Genomic DNA, 23,579 nt, shown 5'->3' with positions numbered 1-23,579 from the left:
AAATAAGTGAGTAGGCTGGAAGGTAATGCTAGCTTGTCTCAGCACTGCCCTATTTTACTCTGCTGGGTTATTAGTTGCTTTTTAAATAGATCCTAAGTGTGTTTGAGTCAGTTAGTGGAGGTACAGAAGGGAAGGGGCGGAGAAAAGTCCGCTAAAGAAAATACCAGTTAAATCTTTGCTGACCTATTGGGAAAGCCTACTCAAATTTTACTATGTCCTATTTAACTGTTTAGTGTTAAGCTCACTGATTTTTTGTTCTGCCGGATGTAAGTTTCCAAAGACTGAATATAGATAAATATAAAATATGTATTCAGCAATTAATTGAAGTTTTAAGACATCAAGCTATGTGCAGATTAATTTGTGGAACCAATTTCTCATGTGTGTGGGATTAAAACTGTTAAAACCATGATCACTGAAACTATATACCTTCCTACAAGTAGTAGCAGTAAGGTGTCTATGGAATATATTAGTATGAAAGTTCCTGTGATTTACAATTATTAATGGGTATTTGATTGGAAAATTATCTGAATAATATAGGCACCTGCCTTGACATCATACATGATACGGGTTTTATGACTTCAGTTTAGTTATATTATTTTTAAATTAATATGATTCATTTATACTTAGGACATCTTTTTTTTTTAAAGCAAACCAATGACATATTGCAAATTTCCTGCATATATCTTTTTTTTTCAACTAACACAGCATTTGTAACTGCTACCGGAGGTACGCAAAAATGTAGTTCACCTTGAAAATGATCTGGCTCAGGGAATAAAGAAATTGGGTCAAGCTTAAAATAAATGCAGGTAAAGTGACAAAAAAGTTTTAATAAAAATTTAAAAATATTCAGAGCATTGGTTTCAGGCTACTTTTGTTCTCTATCCTATCACTGCTTTATTAGATTTTAATTGAGATGGTGCTAATGGTACCTTTTCACTTTGGTCAATATTTGTACGAAATGTTATTGTGATTTTTAAAAATAATTTATTTCTTTTTCATTGTATATGTAAATTTGTAGTATGTTAGATAGTTCTTAAATAGATCATTTTGTCTTTTGGAAATCTTAAATATCATTTGACATGGTAGAAAACTTCTCTGTCATTGCTATCACTTTTATTTATTTTATATTGCCAAATAGAACATGTAGCGTTTAACTATGAATCATTAAATCGTAGTATTGATAATGAGTTAAACTTTCATAAAGCTTAACAGTAAAGTAGATTTTCATTAATCTGGTGTCCTTGGGGAAAAATGTGCTGGAGAGTGAGTTTTTCTTTCTGAAGCTTACTTGTTCAACCAGAAAAACTTAAAAGTTGCTAAAAATTTATCTGGAGTGTTTTATATGCCTTTTTAAGCAGCAAGATGTAGTGGCCATGTACTTTTTTCTTTAATGTCACAAAATATTCTGAATATTGTATAGAAAGACCATGGGCTGGCTGATTAGTATTCTCTTTTGCTTATTTTAAAATGTCACACACTCTTATTTTGATAAACTTACTCAAAGGTTTCAGGGTTTAAGGTCTGTGGTAGCACTTACGACAGTGTTTTAACAGATTCATAAACTCAGATACCTGTGTAAGCGATTTTACTTTGTATAGGCTCAGAGCCATCTTCTGATGGATACCTGGCCCTGGCCTCTTACCATTAAGGAGATCCTGTCCTTCATTTGAAGGTCGTGCTTTCATCGTGAAGGCCTTATTATTGTTGTTCCCTTTCTCCTTGCTAGCCATTGCTTGTGGTCCAAAAGTGTTTTCATTCACCTTGTATGCTTGTGAGCTTCGGTGGTATTTTGGTATTGCAGTTTTCTCTAATTATTCTAAAACACCAAATTGTGTAATCCATTTACATTTGAGCAAATACCACTGTATAGGCAAAACGGCTTCTTTGCTACCTCACCCCTGTTTGTTTTAAGCAGTATTTTCTAAAGGAGAACTCTAAGCATAGTGAAAATATTTGAACTGCACTTTAATGTGCCATAAGAACATTTGGTTTGAATCTTATATTAGAAATCAGCTTTTCCTTTCTTTTCTTTCTTTCTTTTCTTTTTTTTTTTAATGCAACTAATGGGAATTATCTTTGTTCCAGGTCATTCTTCAAGAAGACTGCAGGGAAAAACACATTTTCTTCTTGTCGCAGAAGTTGTGATAGAAGTAAGTAGGAGGAACTGCCCTGCTATGTCTGTCTCCACAAGACAAGCAGAACAAATTTCCATGAATCAAAGCCACTAAGTATAGTTTTCAGAGATGGTAGGACATAGTTAGTCTCCCTAGAAAAATACCTCAAATGCTGACACACCCTTTGGCCACTAGAAAAATGCTCAAGCTTACGTTACTTCAAGCCTGTATGTTTCACTCTTCTTACAGAGCTATTAAAGGGGTGGAAATATTCTATAGCTAGAATCTGTGCGTGTGTGCCCTTTTCTGTTTTTCAGCCTCCCACGTACTTGGTCTTCAGGTCTGCTCACTGAGAGTCTTGAGTTTACAGCAGCATCTACACATACAGTCTCCACAGTGGCTGATGGTTTGTAGATAACTTGTGATTCAGACCCCTAAGAAATATCTGTAAAATAAACCTATACCATGATGCATACTTGAGATAAATCATGGAAAGGGCAGAATGATGAAGAATCAGAAAGCTATTTTTTTCTACTATTGATGTTGCTTTGAGATTATATGAGCAAGATATGCTTTACAGAGGCTTATGTCATATTCTGTCACTTGGGAAAATGTCTCAAGTCATTTTTTACAAAGCCATTTAGTGACCTTTTAAGAGTAAACAGGGCATATACACCTTAGTGTGATTAGGTCAGAGGAAATAAAGATAGCAGATATCTATGATGTGATCTGGTAAGCAAATTAATTTTAAAAATGCTTTTAATCTCCTCTTTCTTGAAATGTTTGGTATAATTTTCAAAATTTCCTTTTGCGGTTCTCTGAGTTTCTTTCTAGAAATTTCTTATCACTTGAAAGATTAATGGCTACCACTTTGTTGAACTTAGAGTATGTTTGAAAACTTAGTGAACACTGCATTATTAAAGCAAAGTCTCCAGCAGGTCTGAAAAAAATTGAGCTCTGTATAGTTCAGCCTCCAAGCTTATCTCTTACCCACATTACCTGCAGGACTCTCAAATTCATATTTGAAATGCAAGCTGCAGATGAGAAATGGGTAATATCCACTGTGTTTTCAATGAATGTGTACATACGATTTTCTCAGCTATACCTTGTGGATAGTTGTCCACAACTGAAAGTTACTAGAGACTCTGTTTGCAAGCATTTAATACCTAAGTTTATCCCCATAATACACTTCTGAGGTTAATATGGTTATCTCAGTTTTAGAGAAGGTTGACTGAGATCTCCAAACCTGTACAAGTTCATAAAACTAGAATGTAATAGAGCTACTGAATTTAGTGCCACATACATGGAGTCTCTGTACCTTAGGAGGCATGAGGTAAGTTGATGCAGCTAGGGCAACTTGGTGATTTAGGGAGAATTTGTCTCAAAATTAAAAAATGAATATGAAAAAGAGTGGAAATATAGCTCAGTACATAGTCCTTGGGTTCAGTCCCTGCTACTGCATAATAACAAAAACAAAACAAAAGGAAAGAAAGAAAACAATGAAAGAAAGAAGGAAGGAAACAAAGCTGAAGTACAACTTGTACTTCCTTTAATTTACATGAGTAAAACACACACATGCACACATACCCATACATAGTCACACACGAGTCACAGTTTCTCAACAGATGCGCAGGGGAAGATTCATATATCAAAAAGAAAGCTTTTGTCAGACAGCCATTTATTTGAGAACCACTTTAGACTTTTTGCTTTGAAATACAGTTTAAATAGGCATTACTTTGAGCAAGGTGAAATACAGTTTTATTAATGAAGAGCATTATTGAGTCATTGCAAGTAATAATTTTAGGGTGGCATTATTTTAAAAAGCAATATACTGTTTAATGAATGGTATTTTACTTCACTCATAAAACAAAATTCAAACATCTGGAATATTTCTTAAGCTACATAGCATTCATGCGCAGAATGGTGTTTTTCCCTTATGTCTCACAGGAAATAGCATATACTTTCAAATGTATATGAAAGCTTTTGCATTTATACATATATTTTTATTTCACTGAGAACATGAACAAAAATCGTTTTACTAAAATGAAAAATTGATTGGAAGTCAATTCTCAGTGATGGAATCTTATCAAGGCTTTAAGAACTCTATTATTATAACTTTATTCCTCTTATAATGGGTATTATATAAAGTTACAGAATCTTGGTGGTTTTATTTTGCATTTTTAATGTTTGTTTGGAAAGGGGATGTTGATAATACACTGTAGCAGGGAAGTGTTCAAGATATGCATAATATCTCATGAAATTTTATTTTAAAATTTTATCTATAAAACAAATTTTTAAATGTAAATGTTCCCTCTTTTCATTATAGATTCATTAGGCATGGAGAGAGCTGTTAAATGTAAATGTGGATTAATATAAAATCAGAAAACTTCCAAACTGAAAAGGCCTCTACAAATGAAGAGCTCTTGAAGTGGAGGCTTTCATCAGGAGATGAGTTCAGTTATTATCCAAGACAGGAACTGTAGGTCAAACAGGCACTGAGGTTATTGAATGATATTTACAGCCAAACCATCCAGGAAGTGAGTGATCATAGCAGGACAGCATTTTGAGATTCTTGGGGAGGAGATAAAAGTAAGTCATAGTAGAAGTAATCTTAGGGGATGAAGAAAACAGACTTCAGAAAAATAGACACTTTAATTTCTTATTAAGGTAGTGTGAAAATTTTGATGATAAACATGTAAGATTTAAGTATTCATGCTTTTTAAAAGGTGGAATAAGTATTCTTTAAAAAGTCATGTGATAGGTATGATTGCACATGCCTGTAATCCCAGCATTCAGAAGGCTGAGAATTGCTGTGAATTCAAGGCCAGCCTGAGTTACAAAGTAAGTTCAAAGTCAGCCTGTACTGCATAGTGAGACCCTGCCTTAAAAAAAAAAAAAAAAAAAAAAAAAAAATCATGTGACTAAACTATTGGTATTTTTTCACAGTGAAATTTAATCTTATTTTTACTTTAATGCCATGTTTATGTATATATTTGAAAAAATTACACTTTTTTTTTTGTTGTTGTATTCAAAGGTTTGAATCTAGCAATGAGTATCCTCATCATTGAGGCATTCTATGGAGGCTCACATAAAGAGCTGGTGGATCTGCTCCAAAATGAGTTACAAAACTGTGTCCTTTATACCCTTCCTGCAAAGAAATGGCATTGGAGAGCGCGGACAGCAGCTTTGTATTTCTCTCAGAATATTCCCATCAGTGAGCATTACAGGTAATTATCAGAGCTTGGGATGCATGTTTAGCTTGATATTGCTTCTCTATGATTATCTTTTTGTTGGTTGGTTGGTTGGTTTGAGTAAGGGTGTCACTTTGTAGTTCAGGCTGTCCTGGAACTTGCTTATATAGCCCAGTCTGGGCTTGAACTTGCAGTGATTCTTTTGCCTCAGCCTCTATAGCACTGGGATTACAGCTATGCACCCTACTCCCAGTTCTATCCCCTTTTTGAGAATTTTTCTAACTGTGAAATTAATCATTATGATAGCAATAGATATTTCCTTAGAGACAGCAGAGAAACAGAGTAAACTTATAATCTCAGAATACTTGGTCAGTGGTAAAGTGATCTCATTTAGAATTTATAGATAGGTCTTTTCTTAATTGTCTTGTGACTTCTCTGTACATGTGGGTGTGGGTGACAATTTTTGAATTGAGATGAGATTTGAATGTAGGCATACTTTTTTTTGTTGTTGTTCTCTCACCTATGATACTATTTTGGATGCTTTTAAAAAAGTGATGATACTATTGTAGTTATTTCATTGTATCTGCTCTGTGCTGGGTGAGGGGAAAGGTGGAGAAGATAGATATTTATGACCAAGCATTAAAGACTGGTGAGCTAGAGATAAATGTAGTCATGCAAGTGCAGTTAGGGTACCAAAGCTGGAAAAGTTGATTGTTTTCAGTGACAAACTGAAAGATGGAAAAGTTGACTTCGTTAACATTTAACTTATTCTTGAAGGATGTGTAGATTTTGTGGTGCATTGACCACAGTTCTGGATTCTATCTTGTTAGAAGATCGGCAACTAGAGACCTATCAGAAAGGGTATACAGGACTCACTGAGAACGTGTAGAACTATAGGTCATATTTTTTGGAGGGGAGGGACAGGTAGAATGGAATCTCCTTGAATGTCTTTCCCTTCTTATTCTCTGTTCATATTGTGTTTCTATACGTCTTCCTTTTGCTAAACAGTGGAAGATCAAAATAGTGTGGTTTGTGAATGTGCTACTCTTACCAGCCTGGGTCACTCTGTGTATAAAGATGTTGATTTCCTCAGTAGGACTGAGGAGTATCAGGCTTATAATGAATGAAGTGAGTACAGGCAGGTTGTCAGAGGAAGGGCAGGTTGCAAGCTGTGGATAGCCTGGCTCCAGTAACCATACCCCTTGGCAGTGTCTAAATTGGACCAACCAGAAGAAAGACAGCAGCTGATGATGTAAATAATAGGCTATTATTCATTGTAGTAATTTGGGGGATTCAGAGAGTAACCCAAAACCATGTATAATGCCTGAGGATTCATATTATCAGGTATAATAGTTAGTAACCAGTACATGTTTCCTGGAATTTTAAGATAAAGTGCTATTTAATACATATTGAGAATTTTCACATTTTAAAAATCTGAAATGTACTCTTCCATGTGTCATTTAATGCTTTATATTCTGATCTCACTAGTGAATTTCTTTTTGTTTTTGAGACAAGATATCACCATGTAGCCTACAGTGGCCTTGAACTCACCATGTAGCCCATGCTGGCCTTGAACTGATGGCAATAATTTTATCCTAGCCCCCCCAAATGCTGAGATTATAGGTGTGTGTCAACACATCCAGCTCACTAATGAATATTGTTGATTGACTATTGGTATGATGTTTTAGTGAATGTGCTGATATAAATTTATATAGATAAGACTATTGATGTGTTAAAATATAACTGTAGTTGCTTTTGCATTTCATTTGATTGTATTTTTATAGTGGAGATTATGTTATATTATTTAACATCGAGTAATCCAGTTCAGTTTATGGCAAATTTCCATTTAACATTACTATTCAAAATAATTTCTGCAGTGCTGTGAACATGGGAATGAACCTTTTCTGTATCTACTGTTTGGTTTCCTATCATCACTCTGTTTTCCTGAATTGGATTCCTGTACCAAGGTACCCATCTGTGGGGAGTGTGCAAGCCCTCATGTGCACACTCTTCTCTGAAGGCTGAAGCACTTGAGGCTAGGTGTCACCATGCTCTTCAAAGGGTTTTATTGGAGACATGGATTTCTGAAAGGTCATGGTCTAAAGCTTCATTTGTTGCTAGCCATAAACTCTGTGCTGACTGACTCAGTGTCTATCATCTTTCAAGCCTGGCCATTTAATCTGCACAGCTTACTTATCATTATAGTAATGTGGTCACACTTTTTCCAAATATGTATGTATTTAACATTTTAACAACTTGATGAAAGATAACTTGCCTACTCCTTACTAAATAGATTTTTGTAGTACTTTTGGAAAAATATCAGCAGGTTGAAATTTAAGTTAAAAAATATGCTGACTTAATCCTAGATTGAAGTACAACTTTTTGTTATAGTCAAATAAAGTGATCTCTATAGAAACTTTCGAAATAATAAAAAGTATTTGCATTCTAGTTACTTACTCTGTACATTTTGAAAATAAAGTCACCCAAATTCTAAAGTTATAATGACTAAGCAATCATAGTGGCTATTACACAAAATGACTGCACACAGGAATGTGTCTGACAAGAAAGACCTTGGATGTCAGTGTATATGTTATTTTTCAGCTTCGGTACGTGTAGTTGATATTGTCATAAGCTTATTATGCAGAAAATATTTAATTGTTAAAAGAGTAACTGCTTCAGCCTAAGTAATTAGTTTGATTCCTTTATATCTTGACAGCTAAAAGAATACATCATGATTTACAGTAGAGCTATTCAGTTTTATTACATACTACAGAAGCTCAGCAAGTTTTTTTCTGATAATTATTTTAATTCTTAGATTACATTAAATCTTTGCTTTGTGGAAACCACAGAATGCAGAGAAAGGTTCCCAGGATGGGATTGAGGAGAGGGTTTAGCTTTGTGTTCTGAGGTGTACACGTCATTGTTCCAAGATCAAACATTTCCACTTTCTTAGAGTATACCTTAGACTAAGCAGCAAGAATATTTCATTTCTTCCCCTCCCCCACTGTGGCTTTAGTGAACTGAAAACAACAACAACAACAACAACAACAAAAAACCACAACCTTTCCTTACAGTGACTTTTTCACCCTCTGATGGTTATAATTACATATTTGGCTCTGTCTAAGATACTGTGGTAGATAGTGGTTCTGGCCAGTTAACAGCCTTTTTTCTTTGTTAACAGGTGTTTTTTGTGTGACTAAAGTACCCAGTTCTTGTTAGTGAAGCATGACCGACCAAAGTTGGTAATGACAATCTCATTCTCTTTTGCCAGATTTTTCCGGCTTTTCTTGCAGCTAGGATTGGTCACTCCTAAAATTATGGCAAATAAGAGTTAAGGAATAACTCTTGGGTCACCTCCCCCTCCCCAGCACCTTCTGCCCTTAAGTCCTCACCCTTTCCTTTGCCCTCCCTTCCCCTCTCCTCCCCTTCCCTCCCATCCCTTCCTTCCCCTTCCCTTATGTTCCCAGGGATACATCGACCATCAATTTCATTTTTATTTATTTAATTGATACATAAAACAAACATTTACATATTGTCAGGAAATTTGGCCTCGGTTGATATACTGCCCCTTGTTCTACTTCTCACTCTTTCCAAACTTTTGTTTTGTGTGGTTGAGTGTCTTCTTTTTTAGATGTCCTGTTTCTTTTAGTTTCGTAAATCCTACCTGTTAATGGATAATCATTATGATACCTTCCCTCACTGAAATGAGCCTATTTAAATGTCCATGGTGTGGAAAGTAAAATAGTGGATAGAAAATAAACTGAGTGAATGGAAAATCAGGGATGCCATGCATAAAGTCAAGTTAGAGCTTAATGTGATACTTAATTATTCACATTTGTAGTACAGTTTGTTTTCCTTAATGCTATCATAACTGATGTCTTTTGCTAAACAGATTCTTTGTCATGGAGTATGTTAATTTTCCCCCACCTCAAGTGAACTGTTTACTCTGAAACAGTGATTGTAATGATTTCAAAATAATCACTTTTAGAAGGTATATTACCTATTTTTACACTTGTAGCCCTTGGGATAAAGATATGAGTGGACTAGTTGATATAGCTGGATTTATCAGTAAGATGGTATTTTCTCAAATAGTTCTTCCTTGCAAATTAATGATTTTTCATTGCTTGACAAATTATAATTAAATATTTGCCTTTTGATTAAAATGTAACTTTCTAAATAATTTCATCCAGTTTTAATCGTAGAGACATCTTTTTTATTCTCCCTATTTGGGAGAATAAAAGTAAAACCTGGTAACACATGTTTGTATCCCAGCACTCTAGAACCTAAAGCAGGAGGACCATGGGTTTAAGAACAGCCTGATTATGATAAGAAAACTCTCTCAAAAAAGGACAAGAACAAAGAAGAACAAAATCAAAAGTAAATAATGGGAAAATTCACTTTTGAATTCTCTGTACTCGTCCAGAGTGGCTTTCTGTCATCTCTTTACCTTTTTTTTTTTTTTTTTTTTTTGGTACCACGGATCGAACTGCAAGCTTGCAGGGCTGGAGCTTATATAGGCTAAGCTAAATTGTCGGCTTTGTTTCCTATCTTAGAGTAGATTGTCTTCTCTTATTTAAAAACAAAGAAAACTAAATAAGAATTTGTAAGTGGGTAAGGTGTTGTTCGCCTATGTAGGGGAGTAATTTTATAACTCTGTAGCAACCAGAGCAAAATTTAATAGGATTAAATAATTCTACTAATAGGTAACATATTGAATACTTACCATGTGGCAGGCATTCACTGATCCTGGAACTAAATATTATTACCCTGGTTTTAGAGAGGAAGAAACTAAAGCTTCAAGAATCAAGTTACTTCTACTGAGTTACACAAGTATTTAGTGGTGGATAAATGATTTGAGCTCTAGTCTGGCCATCTGCAAAGGCCATATACAGTTCCTTTTTTTAAAGACCATGCTCTTAACCACTACACTAGCTCAATTCACAACTGAAGCAGGGAAAATGAACTAAATTAAATCTAAGTACCTCTTGATTAAAAATGTATTACTAGGTTTTACTTTTAAAAGAGGGTGTGGTGCTTCTTTTGGTCTTGACTCTTGGAGTCTGGAAATCAAGAGCTTTTCTAGGACTGTAAATCTGTGATGATTTCATTTTTTTCTCAGCACACGTCCCTGTGGTTTTCAGCTAAAGAAGTCATGTATCATTTGAATTTTCCTCTTTTCAGGGTTTTCCTTAAAATGCAAAGAGGGAACTACGTATGAATTTTTTTTTTTTTTTTTTTTTTTTTTATTCACAGTGTAGACTGATGAATGGACAACAGACATTTTCTATTTGGGATACTTAATACCTATTATTCCCAGATTACCCTCAAATTAAAATACAGGGAGGTTCTTTGGTTAGTTTGGTTCTTGGCCAAAGACAGCATCCCATCACTGACTAATTCACTATCTTTGTATCATTACAAGTGTTATGCACTTCTTGAGGTTTCTATGATGTACTGTGCAGTATAATTAATTTTGTCATTAGGTGCAGTGTGGGGTTCCATAATCTCATCTAACTGTATCTGTGGAATTTTTGAGAATTGGCTGAGATTTCCCTATTACTTGCTCAGCCAATGTGCTTTCCTATTCTATGCTGCCTTGTTACAGGATTTTCTTTCAGTTTATTTTCATCACTCTTCTTACCCTGACCAGCCAGTACACACTAGCCTTCTGGATTGTGTATGACCCTTAAGGCTTCCTACATAATATTTTACCTCGGTCAAGTATTCTTACTGAGTTCAGAATTCATTCTTTCCCAAATCTGGTAATTTAAAGATGTTTTTGCAGTTAGTAGCACACACTGTGAACCCACTGTTTCCAATGGGTTAAGCACTGCAATGCAATTTCAAGTATATGTTTTTAATATCCCTTCTAGTTTATTTAAAAAATGAAATAAAATATCACACATAAGAGTCTGTATATAGCCCCCCAGGTAATAGTTCATATGGATACAGACATTATTTCTAACAAACTCCGTGTCTTAAAGATCTCCAGAGCAAATCCTCTGTGTGTTTCCTCTTTGAAATTGACAACTATATTTTAAAGGACAACCTGAATGTTTATTACACTTTTTTCAGATTGGAGAAAAAAAACCCATTATTCTAAATGAATAGAAAATGAGAAGAAAATATCTAAAATGGATCCAGGATATGCCATTGTACAAGAAGATCTGACTACAAATACATTTGCAATTTTGCTTTTATAAGTATCATGCTTAATTTTGATGTAGTAATTGAAACCATTAGTCTAAACTGTAGTCATTTTTAGGGTTTTGAGTGTCTTCATCATAATTCCATTGCTTAGAAAAATGTATTTAGGAATTGCTATATTAATTCTATTTCTGTCTCCAATGTTTGTTTAGTTGATAAAGTTTTTCTGCTTTTATTAAAGTTTTAATCAATGAAAATATATTTTCTTTGGCTACTATACAGAGCTCAGGTCTCGTTTCTCACATAATGTATTTGGGTAGAAAAGCCCCGAGGCAGATCTTTCTTGCCTTTTTCTTCCCCCTGAGTCTCCTACTTAACGAACTTTTAATGCTTGCTTTGTTCTCTTGGAGGTCAGATTTAGTCTCCTACTGTTTTGTGTGTGCATTGTCTTATCCATTAAATTTCTGACTTTGGTTATATGCCTTGTTGTTCAGGCCTGGATGGTTAGCCACATGATGGACTTCTTAAGTCTCCTGGGCTGCCAGCACCCAGTGATACCTGCAAGAGGAAGGTGGGAGCTGGTTTAGGACTCCTGCACATGAACAAGCTGTGTGTCTATTTCATATTTTCATCTCTGTAAATAATGTGTAGTCCTACATTTTAGTTATTTCTTCCTGTTAAATCTCTTGCATATTTTCCTTTTTTCTCAGCAAATATTGTTCAGAAAAATTTTATATTTTCCTCTTTAGGAAAAGTCTATTATAATTCAGAATGTAGAGTGGCCTGACCAAAATCCCCTGAACTAGATATCATTTTGAAATTTTCTGCTTTGTTTCACTTACTCTTTTCTTTATCTGTATTAATAGCTTTTATATTAAGAGCCAGTGGTAATGCTAGCTCAGCTAACAGAAAATCAGCCTTGACAAACTTAGATATAGCGAATAGTAAGTCTTTAATAAACCCTTGTAAATGAAAAATAAGCTTAGCACCTGTACTAATTTGCTAACACTTATAGCCTTGAATAATATCTAAATTAAAACTGTCAGCAGCTTTCCATTTCATGTGTAAGTCCTGAAAACACACAAGAGTGTGCTATTGCCAGCACAATCTTGGACCTGTCTGCATCTTCACTTCCTGTTTCTACTACTTTTTAATTTGCTATAGTGGCCCTCGCCTTATTTACTCTGAAATATCAAACTCTTTGCTGCCTCAGATTCTGATACTGCTTGTATTCCCTTAGCCACAAATGTGTAGATGTGTCACGGTCCCACATCTTTTGTTTTTTTGGTGGTTCCTTTTCCCTGTCATTCAAGTCCTGGTTGAACTGCACCTCTCAGAGAGTTCTTCTCTGAATATCCTATCAAAAAAATCAGCCTTCTAGTTTAGTATCTCCCCTATCATATGACTTGTGATTATTTCTATTTTTTCTCCCATTCTTCATTTTATTGTTTCATGATGATAAATACCATATCTGTTTTGTTTACCATTTTATTCAAACACCAACCATGCTGCATGCCTGTAGTAGCTTCTTAGTAAACATGGTTGAATGAGTGAATTTATAGAGTGAAAATAAAAGAAAATGTGATAGCAGTTGGCTTTGTTAATTTTGCTTCTTTGTTTCATTTATGCTGTTTCTTTCATGTAGAACTTGCTTAGAGATATTTAGGAGCCCACGTTACTGAATTTTGTGGGATTAAAGTAGAAAATTCCATATGCATTTGTTCACTTATTTTTTGGGTTATATTAATCATACTATAAAAATAACTATTATTACATAAATTTTGGTAACACTTTTTTTAGGATTTGCCTAAATTTTTTTTAAAGTTCAGGAAGTTTTCTAGAATCTAGAATATGCCTGTGTTATTTTATGAAATTTTATATGATTTCATTTTAAAGACTTTCAGTTTTGGCAGTGACCACCCAGGAACAGAACCTTTTAATTTATGGCATAGAAACCATTAGGATTAGAATTTGGCACATGTGTGTGGCCATACCAATTATTTGAACATTTAAAAAAAATTAGTGCTTTTAGACAGACATTGTTCATTTTGATTACAAGCACCTGTAGTCACCATTGTTTCATAAATTTATATCACTTAACTAGCTTGTTTAGACCTTTGTATTTTTAGCCTCTGGCTTAGCATCTGTCCAAGAATGAATCTTCAAGTAATCAGTAGTAATATTTTAAATTATACATATACATAAAAGAGTTTAAAATATAACAATGACATGTAACAGAAACAAACAACATACTACAGTAGGGGAATTAACAATCCTGGATTCTATTCCCAGCACTGCCATTAATTGTTATTATTATTATTATTATTATTTCATATCAGGAATTAAACTCTGGACCTTGCACTTCCCAGGCAGGGGACTTGCTGCTGAGCTGTATCTTCTTCCCTCATCATTTAGAGTAATTTTTGTTTCTATCTATAACTGTTAGTGTTTGGTTTTTATCTGTTTTTGAGCTCTGTGAAACATGGTGAGCAAGAAATTAAATTCAGCATCAAGATATAAGGAATTATAATATGAAGGATAAGTTTATTCTCTCATTCATCTTTATTATCAACTACTGCTTCTTTTAACCTTAGAGTTTATTTATTTATTTGTTTATCTTTGTGGTCTAATTTGTGTATTCCTTTTAGTTTTAAAACTGTATTCAACTTTTATTTTTAAAGTTTGAGACTTTTGGAGAATAGAAGTTTGAGACTTTTGGAGAACAGAACCTTGAATTGTGAGTAACTTGTTCTGTGAATGTTCTGGAAGATGAGCCAACATGAATTTTAACTTGATAAATAGGAGATGTCTTAAATACAAGTTGTATGTGACTCTGTCTGTCTTTCTCTCTCTCTCTGGGATTGTGGGTGATTATCTCTCATGCCAGTAATCAGTGATATTTTTTGGAATGTTGGAAGGTGCCTACAACTGGCACTAGTATATTTTTTGTCACTTCAGAGAACCTATGGACAGTCCTTTGCATTTGCACACAGGAATGAGCTTAGGAATGTTTTACTTCATTGTAGGTCAGGCAGCCTATAGATATAGACCCTTTCCTCTGCTTGCTTATGTCCAGTTACATTAAATACAGCATATGTAAGAGTTTATTAATATTGTATTGTAGTCAATATCTGTATAAGCATATCAATGTGCCCCATGTACAGAAAAGATTGAAAAGAGGGGTGATAAGAAGGAGGTGATGATAGTGAAAGTTAAGGAAATCATTGAGAAGTATGAGTGAACTATGTGAGTGATCAAAATTGCAGGATTTTAGAAAAAGTCTACATTGACTATTTGCACAGTATTAAGAAAGAAAATGTAGCAAAAAGAGTCAAGAGAATATCATATCAAAACACTGGCCATGTGTTCTGGAAGATACAGAAAAGTTGTTTCTCATGTGGATAAAACAAGCAACTTGTAGGTGACACTGTGCTTGAGAACTTTATCAGAAGGCAACGGCCTTATATTTGTAAGTAAGTAAACTGACAAATGTGTCAACAAAGAATGAAGAAGGCTTCAAGGCAAGCAGGGATGATGTGAGAACTTTAAAATAAGTGGCATCCATAATGTTGTGAGGCATGGTGCAAGTTCAGACACTAAGGTAGCGGAGGTGTTCACTATGGACTTGTAGAGCTTATGGTTTCTGAGTGTTACCTATAGAAGAAAGATTTTCACTGTGATCAGATGGGGCTTTTTTGGAAAAAGTTGCCAAAGATAAACCTATATTTCAGAAAAGAGAATACAGTGCCTGGTTACAAGCCCATGAAAGACCATCTAACTCTCTTGTTTTGTGCTAATGCAAATGGGCATTTCAAAGTGAAGCCATTGTTCACGTATTATTCCAAAAATCCATGAGCCATCAAAAAAATTTGAGGTGTAGAAGAGCAAGTTGAATGTTATGTGGTGGTCTAACACCAAGCGTTGGATTGCTTGTGTCAGGTTCTTTGTGTCTTGATCAGTGGTCTTTGTGTTTTGATCAGTGAGGTCTTCAGTTCTGCAGTGAAGAAATACCTTTTACAAAATAATCTTTCATTCAGAGCCTTGCTTATTATGGATAATGCTCCTGATTGTCCTCCAGGCTTTGAGGATGACTTACAGGAGGAATTTGAGTTCATTAAGGCTAAATTCTTCTCTGTGAACACCATTCCAATCCTCCAGCCCATGGATCAGCAGGCAATTTTGAAGTTTAAAAAGATTTATTTACCTCAGAGCTCTATTTCAGCAATGCTCTGAGGTGAACAGAGCAAGAAACCTTCCCCTCTGACAGATTTGAAAATGTCATTTCCATATCCTGAACTGCTTCAACATTATTGATAAAGCCTGGTTATAAGGTCACTAAAAAAAACTCTCAGTTTTGCTTGAAGAAAACTATGGCCTGATTGAGTTCTTGAACATAACAGGAACTGTCAGCCAGTTGTTGATACAGTTGTGTCTTTGGGGAAGACCAGGAGACTGGAGGTAATGAGGATGACATTCAAGAGGAACATGATCAGATGCTGATCACCAAGGAACTGATAGATTTGTAACTGATGGAGAAACAGCAAGAGGAGATCTTGTCTATAGAAGAGGAGTAGAGAAAGGCAGATGAATCCCTCACCTATGATGAGATTAGGGAGATGTGTGAAGTTGGAAAACAGTACAAAATTTTATAGAAAAGTACCACTTGAATAAGGCTAGAGCAGTGTGAGCAGTAAATCAACTTATCAACAGTGAAGCATCACATATCTGCAAAATTCTCAAAAGAAAGCTAAAGAAAGTGTCTGTTGTTGGATAAGTTGTTTGTTAAGGCTGCATGGAAAGAGAAAGATTTCATTGAGCCAGTAGACAGCAATGATTCCATTAGTGATAGTGAAAGCCATTCTACACAATAACCTTGTCTTTTGTCTCTCTTATACCAGCCATGAAGATTTCCTAAGGTAAGTGAAGGATAATTTTTTAAAATTTTCATTATGCTTTATTTTGTATTTTCTTCATTATTTTTTTATTATACTATAGGATTATAATCATTTTTGCACGAATATTTTTGGGTTGTTTAACAAATCATCTTGAGTTTTCATTAATTCCTATGGGGAAATTTGCTTTGTTATATAGTGCTTTAGATGAGAAACATATTTCCAGAATTAACTATGCTTGCAAACCAAGCTTTTACTGTATATTTCTTCTGTATATGCTGTATATTTTACTGTATATGCTCTTCTGTCTTTGGAGTTGCCAGGTGTCACTTGTTTTTTGTTCATGTTGTCTTTTCCAGCCTAAAAATTTCATGGCTATCTATGTGCCTTTTCAAAGTGAAGATGTTTGACCTCACTAAAGAAACACACAAAATAGTTCAGTTCTTGTTCAGTTAGTTCTGTGGTAGATTTAAGAGGATATTAGAGATTTTGCTAGATGGGATGAAATGAGAGTATATTAAAGCAGAAAGAAGCATTGTAAACAAATATATTAATACAGAAAAAATAGGAAAATGTTTAGAAAATAAAATTTGACTTAGAATATACCCATATATAGGAGTAGTTTTGAGTAGTCAGGTTGAGATCCTGGGCAGATTTCTTGTAATTCATGTGTGTTCTTAAGTGCAAAATTATGTCTTGGGGCACTTTTATTTCTGGTGATGAGTATCCCATGAAGGCTATGTCATTCAGGCCTCTTCAGGTTGCATGTAATAGAATCTCAATTCATAATCACTTAAACGTAAAGGAATGATAGTAAGTCATCTCTAACTGAAATCTTAAGGGTGGTTGACAGCAGGCAAAACTGACTCTGGTAGTGAATTAAGGACATTATTGAGTTGCCTGCTTTCTTGTCCTACTTTCTGGTATTTTGGTGCTGTTGTAAGTAGGCCATGTCTACATGGGTTACTCTTACAGCTAAGCTTGCCTTCCACCATCTTAGTTACTTTATGAAAAATGGTACTCTTCTCTCAGTAGTTCTAAACACAGTACCAAATTGAACATTTTTGTATCATGTGAGTTTTCAACTTGTTAAAGTAGCAGAATGTCATGCAGTATTACAAATGGCCAGGCTTTGGTAATATAGCCAGTTTAGAATTGAGAACAGGGTTCAACCCCAACCAATTTATGTGATTTAAGCATAGCAGAGCAAAAAGAAAATTGCACAGCAGGTATTTAATGAAGGGGAAATGATGTTTTGCAAGCAAACCCCTAGTGAGTCTTATGGTTACACCATGGGAGTGAGGTAAGGAAAACTAGTTAGGCCTATTATAACAATATAGGATGGAAACCATTGGTCATGTTAGAGAAGATCACTGAATTTCCACATTTAATAGAGAAATAATGAGATTCTGAATAGGAACAATTATAAGTGCGAATGAAAAATACTAAAAGAACTATCAATATGAGTGAAATCTGTTGTTTGTACTTTACGAGTTACAACATTTTTCTAGGAACAAATGAAATTTATCTTTGTCCTATGTTTAAATGATTAATTTGGTATATAAATTAACTGTCAACAGCATAGGTCACAATTAAAATACTTTATTATCATTATTTAAAAAAATAAATGATATTAATTGCATACCATTGATATTACTCATTATACTGGCCCAGGGAATTTGCTTTTGGCAGCATTTAGTTTCTTGCATGTACTTAAATGTACTAAAACTTTTCTTTAAAAAATTAGTGTAATACAGGCTCCTTACACTTAAATAAAATTGTAAAATCCATATAAATATATGGATGATTTATTATTGGGTATTAACTTCTGAAAGAATCACCCCACCCCAAAATCAGGTATCAAATGCATCTGTGGGCTCATATATTATGTTAGATCCCACAGTGAAAATGAATGAGTGACCTTGTAGTTGTCACTCTTCTTGACATATTGTTTGGAAAAGCTAGTTTCTTCTTCAGTCCTCTGGGACAGCAAACATACATTGGATGAACACACACTGTGTAGGAGGCACAAAGGACAGAAATCTGAATAAAGCACTATATTTCAGGAACTAAATTTCTTCTCTTGAATAGTTTTTTCTGTTTTTGTTTTGATACTGCTTAAATGATGTCCACGAGTCAGTGCTTTTGAAACAGTTGTGTATATACTTCTATGAAAATTTCCTACATTTGTAAACTTGCCTTTCACTATAGTAGATATAATGTGGGAATTGTGATTGCTCCTACTTTCTCTACATTTAGTACACACACACACACACACACACACACACACATTTTTTATAGTTTCCAAGATTTTTAGAAAATGAAAACAGCTAAGAATGAAAATAGTTTTTGTCATTATTTCCCCCTGTCATAAATATAAATAAGTGAAAAAGTTTTCATGGCTGGGGATTTAGCTCAGCACATAAGAGCCTGCCTGGTAAGCACAAGGTTTGTGAGTTCGATCCCCGTGGCGGGGGGGGGGGTGTGTGAAATCTAATGTCCAGTAGAATTTAAGGCATGTATTATGTGTATATCATACATGTTCCCGTGTGCATGTAGCAATTGCATTATGGGGTTCTCATTCAAATGTATTGCTTCTTAACTTTCATTTTTGTAGCATTGCTCTGTCATAAGTTTTCTCAAAGAAATATTTTAATTTTTAATCAATTCATTTTTATTGAAAGGTATTTTTCTATATCATTTGTGAGAGAATTCCTGCCAGTGTAGGAAATTTAGTGCCAGTTTAGGAATCCTTGAGTTTCTGTTTCACTGTAATTGGTGGGAATGAAGACATTGTAACTTTTAAGTTTCTAAAGGGTGACTGGTTATGCGATTATTTGTGTGATTAATAGAAACTTTTTATTATTACCAAGTCTTCAAAAATATTTAATGACACTCGCTTATGTCCTATTTTGAAAAGAGAAGCAAAGCCTAAGAAATGAGGTCTTGTTTCTCTGAAATTTGAATGCTACTTATTATATGAGTGATCATCTTTTTTTTACTGCTTTTTGTGTTGAGAATCAGGAATAGAAAAAAAAATAACACACACATGGTAGACACAGTGATGCTCTTAGAATTAGACTACCTGAAATCATTGAGGCCTTGGGAAACATGATCTTAATATTTCCCTTTTTTGAATCATTTTTACTTTGATAAAATACTGGCAGATGGTATTTTATGAACAGTGTTGCATTTTCTTTAGTTTTTCCATGGAAAAAAGCTCCCAGAAAACTTTTGTACTTTAATATGTTCAGCATGCATATATTTTACATGTATTAACTAGTACTAAGAATGCAGTTCCTAATTGGATGTCTGGATCTCAAAAGAGTTGTGGTAAGTGCCAACTTACTAGAATATTGAAAGAGAACGTTGAGTTGAATAAGGGTTTCTTTATGGCTATTGCATCTTTCAAGCTCCTTTGGTCTCAGACATTAAGAAATATATATTATCAGTTTTTATCAGCTATTGTCTTCTAGAATTTCTACTGGATATTATATATTTGTGATGATAAACCATCCAGATACTGTATTAAATCTTAGAGAATTCATGTACATACCTTTTGAGCTTTTTATGTTACTGAAAAAGATAATACTGTTGTTACTTCTTTAGGCTAGACAGATGTGCAGAGTATACACTAGCTATATCTTATAGTTTAGAAATATAGTAGGAAATTTGTGAGGTAATGTTGCAACATGGTTTTTCCTGATACTTTTGTTTTACATTTTGAAGTGTGGCGGGTAGTGGTTGGGAAATCCCTTCTCTCCAAATTTATCTATGAGTCACCTGAAATCTTCCTCATTTAGTATGTAATGAAATGATGCCATATGAATCAGTATTTCCACATTTGCAGCTTTGAACATTCAATTTGTACTCATCAACATTTACCTACATTTCTCTTTTGCTTTTTGATTTGTCATACTTATTTTAACTCAGTAAACACGTGTAATTAAAATATCCATTTTTTGTAGACATAGAATGTCAATTGTTCTCTTGCTCGTTTTGTCTTACTGATTAAAGTGTGTGTTCATAACTCCAAACTACAGATTAGACACACAGATACTGACTAATCCTGACTTACAAATGTTAGCACATACAGAGTGGATTCCTTCAATGTTTGGGTATGCTTAGGAATCTATGAAAGTTTTTTGAAGTTCTCTCTTGTATCTACTGATCCAAAATATTATTATATAGGAATTCCAAGGGACAAGGCAATAACATTGTACTAGAAGTCAGAGGAACTGAAAAGTTCAGTTCAGGCAGGTCGCTTTTATTCTGTATTTTCATTTTCAAAATGAGGAAAGTAAAAATACTACTTCTCTGTTTCTTCTTCAGAATTTGTTGTAGGGATCAAATTAACAAATTTTCAAGATTAGTTTGTAAATTTGAGAGTAACATATTGTAAAAGTTGAATAATTGCACAGTTTTGGTTAGAAATCATGTTGCTATTTATAAGTGCCTGATTTGCTTTGAGATTTTTTAGCATAATTTATTTAATGTCTTGCTTTTTGTTTATCTCTTTTAAAATGTAAGTAGGAGAGATGACATCAAATTAATACTTTAATAAAATCATAGTATTTATAAGTCAAAGATATTATGTAAAGCTATACTTGTCCTTCAGCCATGGCTGATGTAAAAGTTACACTGATAAAGAGGGCAGAAATGATACAGAGAACATTATTTATAGAGTTTTTTATCTTTAACTTATTACTATAATTCTAGTATAAGCTTCAAAGTTTAACTAGGTGTTACTGATTAAATATTATAATGAATAGTAATAATGCAAAAAAATGGTAGTCATAGTTTTGTTTCTGTAGTAGAAATTTCACTGCTGACTAATTTTCTTCAACTAGAAATTGTTTAAAACCTCCTGCTCTGTGAGATACTTAACTAGATATTTGTTTTAAAAGTGTGTGAAAGAATTATTATGGAAAAATGTAAAATTGAAAGTGGATGAATTGCATTCTTATCTTTAAAAAGCCTAAAGCATTCATATTGATTTAAAAAAAGGTATTCACTTGCCACTTGAAGTTTTGATGGTATCTGTTGCCTTTTGAAGGAAAAGTATCATTTTACAACTGTGATAGAATGACTTTCTAATACAGAGTTCTTCATGAATATGGCTTTGCTTTTGCTTAAGCCTAAAGGAAAGGAATCATGTGGATGTCTACACCTGAAGAAAAATTTCCCATTAATTTTAATAAAAGAATAGCAGCTGAAAATCTTAACTGCCAAAATATTAGAAAAATGGAAACAAATGTTCTAATATCCCTTCTTGAAATTCATACGAATTGTAGTAAGTGTAATAAAAGTTCCTTTTTTTTTTAAGGGAAAAGAAGTTTTTCTTCTTGTTCACAGTAGAAATTGCTAAAAGAGAGGAATTGGCCATGCCAGGTCAACAGTGTCATATACTGTTCTATGTACAAATTATTTAACTTGCATTTTTTAAAATTTCTTTTTGCATTAATCTTTAATTGACAAATAATTTTACATATTTATGGGGTGCAATGTGATGTTTCAGTCTATGTATGCAGTATGGAAATATTCACTCTATCATTTATCATTTCTTTGGTGGTAAGAATATTAAAAATATATTTAACAATTTATAAATAAATAATGACACTAAGAAATACTAATAAATTTTATGCAACATGTACTTTTAGTGGTTGTAGTATTTCAGTTCATCTGTCCATCCTTCCTCTTCCTCCCACCCCGACTGGTGCTGGGATGGAATCTTAAGACTTGCACATGCCAAGGATGTGCTCTAGTGCCAAGCCATACCCTCAGCCTAAGATTTATTACTTAGCACTTGCTTTGCCAAGTGCTACAGTCTCTATTACTTGTTTTAGCCTATTTTTCCCCAATGCATTGCAGATCCCTTCCTGCATAGTAATTACCCAGTACCTTTGGAAATGTTTGCATGAATGTTTACTTTAGAAGAAACATGAAATGTTGCTATTTCAGTGGCTTTCACTTTTCTCTTTTGGATTTTTTTTTCAAGTGGCACAAGATATAGTCATAACTAACTTAAAGTAGACCAAGAAAGCTTAACGTGACAAATAAGAACCACAAAAACAAACAAACAAAAAAACTGAGCATTATCTTTTTCTCTGTGATACAGTGGCAAATGTTTGTTTGCTAGTTCACTGAGAGAAAACTAGTTTTGGGATGGTACATGCAGTGAGAAATATGCCGTATCATGCAGTTCTTAGAAGTGTCAATACTGGAACTTTCTTGGAAGTGTAAAATTTCTGATGGGGAAGGTAACAGGAGAGGAACAATAGTGGTGTAAAGTAGGCCTCTACCTGTTTCCATGCCAGTGATGACAATTTACATATCTACTATGTAGAAACAGTGTGTCACTATTTTTGTAAGTTGTATCGCTTCGCTTTTATAACCTTTTTACACATTTTCAGCTATTCCTTGGAAAGATGCCTTCCTACCGCTTCTCTTAGGATTTTAATTATTATTTTGTTATGTTTTATTTTTTTTTTTAATTTTAAAAACGGTAAAACTAAAAGTAACAAAACACAAAGCTGATTAGAAGAGAACAATGTAGTGACACAGATTTCAAAGTAAGACACCAGGAGATCTACAGTGGCTACCATAATGTCTCTTTTTTCTTTTAAATAGTTGTCTGTATTTTCACACACAGTGAATTCATACAAAACAAAATAGTATAAAACTGATCAGAACAGAGTAATGAAGGCCTTCAAAACCAGACAATAGGAAAATTAACAATGGCTGCCATAATGTCACTTGATCTCTTTAAAATAGCTGTCCATACCTTCATGTATATTGAAATTAAACTATGTGAGTAGAGTAAAACTACTCTGAATACAAATAGAAGCATTACTGGATTTCACAGCATGACGATAAGGAATCAGCAACGAATACCATAATGTCTATTTTTCTTCAAAGCAGCTGTTCATTTCATCACACATACTATAATTGATTCCCATTTGACCCAATTTCTACTTCTGAGCATATTCCCAGAAGAATTCAAAACATCATATCACAATGATATATGTGCACACGTTTATAGCACCACAATTCATAATAGCCAGATCTTGGGAACAACCTAAATGTCCATCCACTGAGGAATGGATAAAAAAAGAAGTGGTAGTTTTATACAATGGAGTACTACTCAGCTATAAAGAATAATCACATTGAGATATTTATAAGTAAGTGGATACAACTCGAGACCATATTCATGAGTGAAATAAATCAAACTCACA

General features: G+C 33.9%; 1 protein-coding gene across 16 annotated transcripts in view; it reads left to right on the top strand.

Annotated features, from left to right (window-relative positions):
- The window catches only part of Gtdc1 (glycosyltransferase like domain containing 1), a 472,440-nt gene that overhangs the window by 121,894 nt on the left and 326,967 nt on the right, over positions 1–23,579 (top strand). For 15 of the 16 annotated variants that reach the window (XM_063259040.1, XM_063259037.1, XM_063259038.1 and 12 more), the window contains 2 exons: positions 2,086–2,150; positions 5,149–5,341. In XM_063259040.1, the coding sequence (XP_063115110.1) occupies positions 5,163–5,341 (179 nt within the window). In that variant the 5' untranslated portion in view covers positions 2,086–2,150; positions 5,149–5,162. Of the gene's footprint in view, positions 1–782; positions 807–2,085; positions 2,151–5,148; positions 5,342–23,579 lie in introns of those variants that run through there. The other variant, XM_063259041.1, reaches the window with a different exon arrangement.

The sequence above is a fragment of the Cavia porcellus genome, unplaced genomic scaffold (assembly GCF_034190915.1).
Source record: "Cavia porcellus strain 051 isolate PalLab524CR breed Dunkin Hartley unplaced genomic scaffold, mCavPor4.1 scaffold_12, whole genome shotgun sequence".
Classification (NCBI taxonomy): Eukaryota; Metazoa; Chordata; class Mammalia; order Rodentia; family Caviidae; genus Cavia; species Cavia porcellus.
This window is presented reverse-complemented; position numbering and strand designations above follow the sequence as displayed.